This window comes from Euleptes europaea, chromosome 15 (genome assembly GCF_029931775.1).
Source record: "Euleptes europaea isolate rEulEur1 chromosome 15, rEulEur1.hap1, whole genome shotgun sequence".
NCBI lineage: Eukaryota > Metazoa > Chordata > Lepidosauria > Squamata > Sphaerodactylidae > Euleptes > Euleptes europaea.
This window is the reverse complement of record NC_079326.1, coordinates 29,345,785-29,357,949: the sequence shown is the minus strand read 5'-3', so window position 1 is coordinate 29,357,949 and position 12,165 is coordinate 29,345,785. Positions and strand designations below refer to the sequence as shown.

Sequence of the window (12,165 nt, the reverse complement as noted above, 5' to 3'; positions counted from 1 at the left end):
CTGGCAGGGACCTTCCTGGGCCGGCAGGAGGCCCCTGCCGGCTGCGCCGCCGCCACCCACGCGCCCAAGCGCCTTCCTCTGGCCGGCAGGGGCCTGGAAAGGCCTCCTGCCGGCCCAGGAAGGCCACGCCGCCGATTCGCCGCGTCTCCCGGTAAGTAGGGGGTTCAGGGGCTCTTCCCCCTCCCCCCCTTGGATGGCACTGGGGTTGGGGTGGGGTGGGGCGGGAGGGCCTGGGAAGCCGGCGTGAGGGCGACCTGGGGCAGGGGCCCTGCGCTCTAAAATGGCGGCCGCCATTTTAGAGCGCAGCATTGCCGGTAAAGGGAATTTCTTATTGACCCTCGGCTTATACGCGGGTCAATAAGAAATTCCCTTTTCTGGCCTCAAATTTGGGGGGTCGGCTTATACTCGGGTCGGCTTATACCCGAGTATATACGGTATTTTGTCTTCCAATTACTGTACTTTTTTGTGATTTACCATTTTGAGATCTGGTTTATGTTTATAATTATATTTTATAAATTTGTTACTATTTGGGATTGTCTTTTTATTGAAAGACCAGGCAAATATCTTCAAATAAATAAATAAAAAATGGTTGCTTATATTTTCAAGGCCTCTTTGTATCTAAAGAACTTTCAAAGAATACTGAGCAGTTATTCATATAACTCCTTAAAAATTCTTGTAACAATGCTCCAGTTTCTAAACAGATAAAAACCAATAAGCATGCTTGGAAAGCAGCTCAATAATTTTTGCTAGTTTTGTATTCTATTTTAACCAATGTTCTTTTTTAATTTCTGCTTTGATTGAGGCCTCAAAAAATTATATCTTCCTCACTACTTTCAAACCATTGAAATTGGTGTAAATCAATGATGTGACAGAGACCTGAGAACTAACCTAATGTTTGTCCACAAGTCAAATTGGTATTTAATGTTTCATTTACCAAAAGTTTGTGGAAAAATTTCCAATTCATTTAAATATTTTTCAACCCATCCATTAAACCTGTTTCATATGTCATTAGAGATACTTGCTACAATTGTTCCTCTGAAGAGCCAAACATATAGTAGTTTCAGAGATAAACTTGTTTCTATGGAAACCACTAAAATGATGAATGCTTCATTATCCAAACTTGGCCACAGCCCGAAACCTAATACAGCTTCCAAATGTTTAATTCACTTCATCCACACAACACAGCCTGTTTCATTTCATAAACAGAAATACGTTCATGATTTTAATATTATGTTATTGTGCATTAATTTTTTTTCTAAAACAGTATGTTATACATGGCATCAACATCACAACATATTTGGGGCACTCTAGAATCAATACCATTTCTTGACAGTAGATAAGTGATATACCAATACATAACCATGCATCCCTTCTATAAGATACTGGGTTGCAGCCAGCCAATGTAGGGAGGATCGGGTCTCCTTTGACTACTAAGAACTCTATGCTAGAGACCATGGGACCTGCATGAACAAAAGCTAAGATGGAGGCTATAGTAAAAGGAACACTGAGCAAGATGGAGTGAAAAAGCTGGCTGAATCCAGTCCACTGGCAGCTATTAGAAACCGAATTCTGTCAATTCTGATTTGCATGCAAGAGTCTCTTGTTTTAAGATGAGGCAACCCGTGCAATGTTCTCTTCCACATTGCTCTAATAACAAGGGCAGACAGGGTTGTGGCTCAGTCACAGAACATGTGCTTGACACCCAGAATGCACTAGGTTTAAGGATGCTCGAACATCTGCCACTTTGGCTCACTTCTCATTTGCCAGTGATAATCAGGCAGCCAGGAGCACTGTGGCGCAGAGTGGTAAGCTGCAGTACTGCAGTCAAAAGCTCTGCTCATGACCTGAGTTCGATCCTGACGGAAGTTGGTTTCAGGTAGCTGGCTCAAGGTCGACTCAGCCTTCCGAGGTCAGTCAAATGAGTACCCGGCTTGCTATGGGTAAAGGGAAGATGACTGGGGAAGGCACTGGCAAACCACCCCGTAAACAAAGTCTGCCTAGTAAATGTCAGGATGTGACGTCACCCCATGGGTCAGGAATGACCCGGTGCTTGCACAGGGGACCTTTGCCTTTAATCAGGCAGCCAGTTAACTGGGTGGCTAGTCAACTGTTTCCATCCTGCTTGTGTATTCACAGGAATAGGCTACTTTCAGCCGTCAGAAACTGACTCCCAGCTGAGAAGCTAAAGAACTGCTCCTGATATCCTGCTGGGGAAAGTTTGTTCTTTACCTGCAGGTTTTGGGGGAGTGGGGTTGTTCTGATCTCCCATGCTGGAAAATTTGCTGCCTCCCAGACTTATTGAGATGCATCAGATTGGGAGGGGGATCAGAAGTTCAACTGATTTTCCATCTCTTCCCCCCACCACAAGCTGTCAGCTTGGGCTACAGAGAAAACAGGAGTAATAAACTTTCTCCTCTCCCTTTGGCAACTTCACTGTGCAACTATTTTGAACACGACTCCCAGCTGATCCTCCATCAGCTGACAGCTTTTCATCAACAGGCAGCTGCAAACGTGTTTGGCAGCTGTTCAAGTTGCTCAATGCAATCCAAACACATCCTGATTTTGGTGTGGAATAGGTAGGTTCATCTGCTGCACAGGCTCCCCGAAAAACCTGCAGCATTGCTACCTAGGTTCGGTCATTGATATCTCCAGTTAGAGAATCACAGATAGAGAATAGGTCTGTGCTCCCTAAATCTTAGAGTCTGAAATAATGTCAAGCATCCAAATCTTAAAATATTAGGTAAAATTAAATCACATTTTAAATATGGGCTCTTCATCACATAATGTCTCAGATTCAGATTCATGGGATCAGTTCAACTTACACAGTCCTATCTGCTTCCCCTTTTCTTCCACAATATTGGGGGAAAGGGAAGGAAGCAACTGTGTCAAGCTCAACCCCCATTATTTTAGAGGGTTGTTCATTGTCAGTACTCTTGTACAGGGGAGAGATTACACACCTCCACACTAGGCCTCCTTCTGTATATCACCTTGTTCTTTCTGTGAAGTAATATAGTCCCCTTCAGGAAATTATCTTGTGTGTGTTTGCCATGGTCCTCAGTGATTTCCTCCTATAACAGACTTGTCCAAACTGCAGCCCCCGGGCTGCATGTAGCCCAGGACAGCTATGAATGCAGCCCAACACAAAATAGCAAATTTGCTTAAAACATTATGAATCAACTATTGTTAGCATTAGTGTATTTTATGTGTGGCCCAATACAATTCTTCTTTTTCCAATGTGGCCCAGGGAAGCCAAAAGATTGGACACCCCTGTCCTATAATGTAATACCACAGACACCCCAGAATTATCAGCTGCCCCTCAGATTTGTCTAGTTTAAAGGAACATATAGGACTCCATTCTCATGCTCTTCTTCTTCCTGCTGCCATCTCTTTAAAAAAAAACAGCCTTTAAATCAGATTTACACTCAACTCTAACCTATTCCAAAATTATCTGCCAACTCTAACAGAAGGCCGAAGCAAGGTAGAAGACTGAAATGCATTATCAAGGACGTAAACATTACAGACAAGTACACGAGGTCTAAACAAGATGACTGCATGCATACCAATAAGTATTTCTATATAGGGCTGTTGGGGAAAAAATTCAGTAAAATTCAGATCCGGCAAAATTCGGCCCGTTTTTATTCGGGAAATGCGGAAGTCCGAACTCCCCCGATTCAGATCCGTGGAATTCGGCATGAAATTCGGAATTTGCAAATAAATTCGGCCATTAAAAGTCATTAAAAACACATTCAAGCCTTTCCGCGGCTCCGGGGGGTAAACATGTTTGGAGGTAGAGGTCCCAAACTTTCAGTGTAGCTTGAGGGGACCCTTCTTGCAAAAATCCCCAAGTTTGGTAAAGATTGGGTCTGGGGGTCCAGAGTTATGGGGCTCGAAAGGGGTCCCCCCAATCTGCCCCTTGGAAGAAAGCCATTAAAAACACACTCGCAGCTTTCCGCGGCTCCGGGGGGGGGGGGGGCATTTTTTCAGCATGTGTGGTAACCTGTCCTATTGTTAACCTAAAATTCACTTCTTGGTGATCAGGGCCTGTGTAACAGTTTTTGGTACCCTGGGTAAGCTATGACGTTTGGCACCATCCTCCACATACAATATAAAGAAAAGTGAGGAGTCTAGATGCAACTTTTACCTTTATTTACTTAGCATTGGTAACAATGTAAAAATGAAAATTGATTTTTCCTCAGTGTGTCATTAATCGGAATATAATTATACTGTACAGGTAAACTATTCATAAGAGAAGCCATATTGATGCTGTTAAAGCAGCGAAAAGAAAGGCACTTCCATCTAATTTAACACGCTCTAAAACCTGGTGCAGAGTGGTAAGCTGCAGTATTGCAGCCAAAAGCTCTGCTCACGACCTGAGTTCAATCCCAACGGAAGTCGGTTTCAGGTAGCCGGCTCAAGGTTGACTCAGCCTTCCATCCTTCTGAGGTCAGTAAAATGAGTACCCAGCTTGCTGGGGGTAAAGGGAAGATGACTGGGGAAGGCACTGGCAAACCACCCCCGTAAACAAAGTCTGCCTAGTAAATGTGGGGATGTGATGTCACCCCATGGGTCAGGAATGACCCGGTGCTTGCACAGGGGACCTTTACCTTTTTTAAAAACCTGGCACCCTAGGTGACCCCCCCCCTAGTTTACGTATGTGATTATGTCAGCCCCGCTGATGATAGATTTTAAAAACCTTGAGAAAAGATTTAGAAAAACACTTGAAGTGGCAAAAGGAAGCAATGGCTCTCAGACTGCTTATTCCTGCTGAAAACTCACCCTGAAGTCCAGCCAATCAAGACAAAATGCCCCATTTCTAACAGGTCAACCATTTAAGTACTTTCGGAAACACTTGTATCAAGCATTCAGCAGACTCCAAGCATACAGAAACACATAAGAAAAAGGAAGTATGCCCTTCAAACTTTCTCCTAGTGCTGCATGAGCCAATCCCAGTCACATCCAAACTTCTTGCATATTGATCGGACTAAGGAAACATGAAAGTTCCTGGCATTTTATATGAAGGAAGAAATTCTAATCCTCCAAGTATTAATTACAGGAAATACTTGACATAAACCATTTCACTTAGACTACATATGAAATGAAATTTTTACTTTGGGGCGGGGACGCTTGTTGTCTCTCTCAAGTTGCCAGATTCGGCTCCGCTGCAATCAAGACTTGTATGAGAAAGACCAATAAGGCTACCGTATATACTCGGGTATAAGGTGACCCGAGTATAAGCCGAGGTGCCTAATTTCACCCCAAAAATGGGGGGAAATTACACACCCACGTATAAGCCGAGGGGGAAATGCACCCCCTCCCCCCCCCGCAGGCTTACCTGACCAGGCTCCAGGCACGCAGGCAGGTGGTGGCGGCAGCGGCGGCCCCCTCCCTGCGCGCAGGAGGCCCCGCAGAGTCAGCTGGCAAGTGGGAGGACTGGCCCGGGTGAGGTGGGGGAAGTGGGGGGGGGAAGAAACCGCCGCTGCCCAGCAGAAGGCATGACGATTGCGCAAAAGGCGTGATTGTGTGGGGTGGGGTGGGAAGAAGCCGCCACCGCCGCCGCGAAGGTGCGATCGTGTGGGGTGGGAGAAGGCGGGACAGCCCGCCCATCAGCTGGCCAGCAGGAGTGCACTGGGAGAGGGCCCGGCAGGCGAATTACCGTATTACCGTATTGACCCGAGTATAAGCCGAGGTGAGTTTTTTAAGCCAAAAATCATGGCTAAAAAACTCGGCTTATACTCGAGTGTATACCGTAATATTGGGATTGGTTAAGTTTAACTGGTAATTTATTGATTTTACTGTTTTTTAAATCTCGATATTCTTCCTCTTTTATAGGTTGTAACTGGATGAGTTGTGCTGGCTACTGCTGTAAATAAATTCATTCATTCATTCACTTAGACAACAGGGTTGTGCCAAGTGTAGATTTCCAGAACTTTCCCTGTAGTGATATTCTCTAAACTGGCAGTGCTGTGCTGGTGTGTTAGGGGTGCCAGCCTCCAGGTGGGACCTGGGGACCCCCCCCCCAGAATTACACCTCATCTCCTGACTACAGAGATCAGTTCCCCTGGAGAAAATGGATGCTTTGGAGGATGGACTCTATGGCATTGTAGCCCACTGAGGTCCCTGTTCTCCCCAGGCGCCATCCCCAAATCTCCAGGCTTTTCCCAACCTGGATCTGGCAACCCTACCCACCCCCCAATCCCCTGCCATTGATGGGGGGGAACTGGCAACCCTATGGTGTATACTTGCAAATTATCCCATAGATTGTGTTCCTATTCATGCATTTTTTACAGTTCATAGATAAGGTGAGAGGGAGTCTTTTGTTGTTTTAAATGAACAACATATACCTATTTGAAATGGGAGGATTCGTTAGTATAATGGGCCAACATTTGGAAAAAATATTATTCGACATAACCCAAACTTATCACAACCAGGTATGCCTTTCAAAATACTGTACTATCCTGCAGTAATCTCCTTAATAATATTTATTAAGGGATCGGAATCAAATCAAAGTCTCTGTTGCTCTGACTATATCACATTAAAGCCCTATTCAGACAACTTATCTGCAGAGAATGAAGTGAGAGGGAAAGAGAACCTTTAAGCAGCAATCTGATTAAAAGGGTTATTGCACTTTTATAGTTAATTTGTTAGCTACATTGAATACTCAGCCTTGCATTGCAGATGTATATTACCAAGTTTCTGAATGAGGAATTGCAAGGGTAAGTTAAATGTAGGAAAAAAGCTGTTACAAAGAAAGTTTTTGATTGCCCCTATATCAGTCAGGGGTATTTGCTTAAACAGCGTTCAGTTTGGTGGTGGTGGAAAGCGTCATCAAGTCATAGTTGGCTTATGGCCACCCCATAAGGTTTTCAAGGCAAGAGACACTCAGGGGTGGTTTGCCATTGTGTAGCAACCCTGAACTTCCTTGGTAGTCTCCCATGCAGGTAGTAACCAGGACTGACCACGCTTGGCTTCTGAGATCTGAGGAAATTGGGCCAGCCTGGACCATCAGTTTATAGATCAAGATTTCCTTGGTGACAGAGTGGAATGCTTGCTTTTGCACAATCACAGATAAGTAAATATGTTTTTTTAAGTTGTGCAAATGATAGTCCCCCCCCCCAGCAACTGACCATTCAGGCTGAACACCAGTGAAGATACACAGCTCCTGACTTCAAGAGTTTCTAAGCATTTTGTCACATCTAACACAAACTGCTCCAAATCAAAACATGAAACATGAACTATACATTTTCAGTACAACAAGTGCTCTGAATAGTGGTACAGCTCATTATTTTTATGATAACCTGAGTTATCTTACATAGGTGAAGTTGGTCAAAGCAAAGATAATTTTTTACCCAGTTCACATTTTTTAGTCTTCAGAACCAACAACACAACAATTGTCTAAATGAAATAACCATTTTAAAGAGATGTTGATCAAGCAGGTTACAGTATATCACACAAGGCATGTTCATTACTATAACAGTAGAAAGATGTATTAAGTGGTCTACTGCTATGTAAGATTCTTTCTTTATTGTATATTAGGTGTTGTACAGGGGTAAAGGCACAACTTAACACTAAGTAACTGCATTTTTTCTGAGAGAAGCTTGTTTCTTTGATCAGAACGTAAAGCTGTAGTGAATCACTTAAATGGACAAATTAAACTTGCTACTTGCTTGTAGGCTGCACAAGAATGAAAACAATGGTACATAAGAAGGAAGGTGCACAAGCTAAAGATGAATATGAAACTTTTGTTGCATTGTCTATATAGAGGACATTGGATGCAGGCATGATATCCATTTTTAAAGGTCTTGTAGAAACTATGGGGGAAAGCTACCAAAGATAATCAAAGGGCAAGAATAGGGTTGTGCTTGTGGGTCTTTGGGTCACCCCCTGTCCCCTGGGGCTCCCTCTGCGACTGCCCTGAGTCTCACTGGATAAGCCTCCTCAACCTTGGACCAGACAGAGGGACAGCCTGAGCTCTCCTCTTCTGAGGTTGCCAGGGTGCTTATAATTTTAACACCCTGGTAGCCGGGGGCCTCTACATTGGCCTCTGCTCTCCAGCTTTATAGGTAGGGCCCCCTTCTAGCCCTGCCCTAGGCCTTTCCTGACTCCACCCACCCAAGGCCTTATGAGACCATCCTCATTCTCAGGCTCCCTTGAGTCAGGGAGCCAGACCCTAGGCCAGGTGGCCCTGTGTCACCCCTCCTTGCTTGGCTGCCCGTCAGCTGTTTGGTGGAAGATTCAGAGGGGGCAGGCCTGTTGAGGCTGCTGCAGCTGGCAGGCTTGCTAGCGTCTGCCAGCTGGGAAAAGGAAGCCCCCCCCCATGTCAAGCCCCATAGTCCAGGGGCTGGTTGGCCTGCTGCCAGGTTGGAGGCAGCAGGCTCATCTCTACCCCATGTCTTCCACCTCGCGGGGTAACTGCTGGCCATCAGGTGGTTTGTTGGCTGGGTCCGTCCTTCTCTCACTTGACCAGGATGCAGGAAAGACCAGGGCAGGGAGGCCTGGGCTTTTCGGGACAGTGCATTTATCTTATTCAAAAAAGATGATAGGGGAGAAAATTATAAGAGAGGGTAGAAATTCTGCCCCAGAAGAAGCCATGGGTTGGATCCCGCAGAAAAGATCCACTGGCAGATGGGATTTCCATCAGCCGAGTGGGATTTTCTGGATGCCTCCCTTTTGCTTCAGCCCAAAATGCTTCTGCAGAGACATAGGGGATCCTTCTTTCTGGGGTACCGGGAAGTTAGAGGTCTGCTGTAGGATGAAGGAAACTGACAAAACACACAGGTGGCCTAGGGACAAAGTACTTCCTGACTGGGTATATCTCAAAATTGACTTCTATAATAACTTTAATTATATGTAGCCACACACACTCAAACTGTGTTCCTAGTACATTATATTTTCCTTAAAGTGGAAATATTACAGCCATTCTACAAAGATGTAAGGGTTGTACTAACAGCCAACATGGTAATTCTAGTAATTAATAAACTAAATAATATTATCCATGGGTGCGAAAAATAAAGTTTGTTACTTTGAGATGCCAGTGAATGCAATAAAGGAATGTAGAAACAACAAAAGGAAGGTGGCAGCAAGTAAGGAATGAACAGTCCAGGGACATCAGAACATCCATCACAATATGTAGTGACAGGTGAAATCAGTATTGTATGGATTGTTTCACAATCACAGCACAAACCAAAGAGCTCCAATGAACTCAAGATCAGTGCTTGCCATTGACAATCTGTTTCTCCATTCATTCAGAATGTCCACTTATCTGTGTAACCAGGGCTTTTCTTAATCCTGAAGTACTCATTCTGCATGCCTTTCCAAGATACCAACAAATATTTTAAAACATTTAGCCATTTACAGTGAAAAGTAAATAAGATACTCAGGAGAAAGACACAGCAAGCCATTTGAAAGTTACAGTGAACGCCAGTATAGACCACGTACAACATATACCTGATTTTTCTCTACACACGTGTTGAATAATTCTCATGTTACATTCCACGCATGTACAGCTGACTGTGTGATTGTAACTGCACGCTTACCCAGATGCTGAGCCCCCGGTTTCATTTGTAAACACATGTTGGCTTTTTCTTACAAATAAAAGCAAAGAAACAATTGGTGAAAGGGAATTGATAATTTAATAAGTTTCATAACCCCAATGCATTGTGCATAAAGCTTCTTCAGGGGGAATCTTTCAGATTCTGCTTCAGCATCCCATGCAAGCAGAATCTGAAAGATTCCCCCTGAAGAAGCTTTAAGCGCAATGCGTTGGGTTACAAAATGTATTAAAGTATAATTTCCCTTGCACCAATTGTTTCTTCACCTTTGATATGTACCTGCAGGATGTATGTGTGCTCATTGTAACATGTTAACAGGCTACTGAGAGAGATGCTATTCTTCCTGAGAAGCCAGACATTTGTGCTCAACCAGGTTCCCCTTGCCTTTGGCAACTGAGCTGGCTGAATCAGTTCACGAGATGACAAACTGATCATTCCATACTGAAATGATCCATCACGCAGTTCAGTTTTTAGCAGAGACAGCAACTTGATGCAGCTCCAAACAATATAAAATGGTAGGGGGGACTGATTTATCATCAGGTTTGGTCTACAAATCAGTGGATCAATTGAAGTGAGCATTTATCATAAAATTTATGTGTTTGTGTTCTCGTTGGCATACATTCCAAAGATGCATTATAAATGAAGAGTTAAAATGGGGCCAGTTAAATGTGACTTGTCCTAATCCCATTAAAGGCTTGAACTACTTTGCCTCCTTTTTATAAACTCTGTGTTATTAGTGTGGAAGAACAAATCAACATGGCTAATTTATTAAACAAGCTTTACTTCTTCCTCTTCAGCTTGCAAATGGTCTAATTGCCATTCTTTATTTATTGATAACAATTATTTCCTAATGCTTAAATTTGTTCTTCCTGATTATTAGAATCATTAGTCAGAATACCTGATAAACAAGAATTCTTACCACACCACTCTAATCAAATACATCTGAAGATGATTACATGAGATTCTAAATCATGAGATTGCATTCATGCGTTCCTCATGGGACTTCTTTTTTAAAAATCTGTGGCGTACTTTGTTTCGCTTTTCAGAACTATGTGCTCAAGTAAAGAGCATAAGCAAGAAAGTATTTGTGGGTCGAGGGGAGGACTAGAATCTGTTGAACAATGATGGCCTACTGTGTAATTATTGGCCTGGATCCAAAGAACCCACAAACAGAGACTTGTTTTCAAACAGGTCTTTCCTGCCTCTATTATCTGTAGCTCCCCTATTGTTGATTCACCCCAAAAACTGCCCCTGAGGGTCAGGAGATCTTCAGCCAAGATGTGGCAAATGTGAATCTACAGAAATCAAAGAGCATCACCTATTGCGTGAGTCAAGTGCCTTCCACTCAGCTGTGGATCTGACACGAGTTTAACTAGTCAGATTCTGTAAGGAAATTATCTTTAATGAGTCATCTAGAATTAAAAGCAGTTAACTAAGAACAGAGCAAAATAAATACTCTGTATTAAGTACTTTGACTCACTGTGCCTGTCAATACTTTCAACTTTTAAATTGACTCTCTCCCAGGGCAAAAGCAATCATAGGACAATAATGTGATAACACATAGCTGATTTCCCCCCCTCAAATGATCATTAACAACTGACCAAATCCCTGAGAAACTTGATGTTTATCACTAAGAGATGCTGTTTGGGGCTCTCCTAGATCTAAGCTTCTAATTAGCAGAAAACAAGTCATCGGGAACTTGACAGAACTCAAAGAATGAGATTTTCTGGACTTGTCTACATGTGATATATGTTTCATAGGGTAGTAGGTATCAAGAGATAATGACACTGGTGCATGCTCATTTTGGCCAAAGGACTCCAATGCATCTATCAAATCATATCTTCACTCTCTTCAGAAAACATGGCCAAACTCTCAATGCATTGCAATAATAGACAAGACAAACTTTAGGCTTACCCCTTAGAGCAGGCAGCAGAGATCTCTCTTTCTTGTCATCACATTTGTTACATTCACTGAAGTACAAGAGCAGAAAGACATCCACAAGAACCCACATCAGTGAAGTGGCAAGTACCACTTTGCAGTAGATAAATCTCCTCATTCTTTATTGAGTTCTTAGTTAGTACACCGTAGTGAAGACAGCTATTGTTCCAATGACATATCCAAGCCAAAGACGCCAGCATGAACGCAATGATGAGAACATCCCCCTGTAAATTAAGATGGGAGGGGAATGCAGTGAATTAGTAGAGGATATCAAATACAAAGGCAATTCATTTTACTGCATGCTTTATTATTTAAAAGATGTTTTATTCGGTAATGTTGCTTTCCACAGTATACAGGAAAATAAACTAACCCTTTCAACAACTACAACAACAAAAATAATCAAAAGCAACAGGTATAACCTGTAATTTATCAGGGGTAGCTTTGAAAAATTCCAGCTTCAGCAATACATTTTGCTGTAGCAAATCATAAGTCGACAAAGATATGCTGACTCAAGGCATGCGATAGCAAAAAAAAAAAAAAAAGCATAAGGGTTGGATCTAAAGAGATGTCATTGATCATGCCACAGCAACACGGGCAGCCCATTCCTGAAGGGAGGGGGCAGTTAGGCAGAGGCCAGGGGCGGCACAACCATGCTGCCTCCACAGAGCCTCCCCAGCTG

General features: G+C 43.3%; 1 protein-coding gene across 3 annotated transcripts in view; it reads right to left on the bottom strand.

The window, feature by feature from the left end:
• Positions 1–11,695, bottom strand: part of GALNT13 (polypeptide N-acetylgalactosaminyltransferase 13) — a 214,198-nt gene extending 202,503 nt beyond the window's left edge. For all 3 annotated transcript variants that reach the window (XM_056861046.1, XM_056861044.1, XM_056861045.1), the window contains exon 1: positions 11,463–11,695. In XM_056861046.1, the coding sequence (XP_056717024.1) occupies positions 11,463–11,604 (142 nt within the window). In that variant the 5' untranslated portion in view covers positions 11,605–11,695. The remainder of the gene's footprint in view (positions 1–11,462) is intronic.
• Positions 11,696–12,165: the final 470 nt, after the last annotated feature.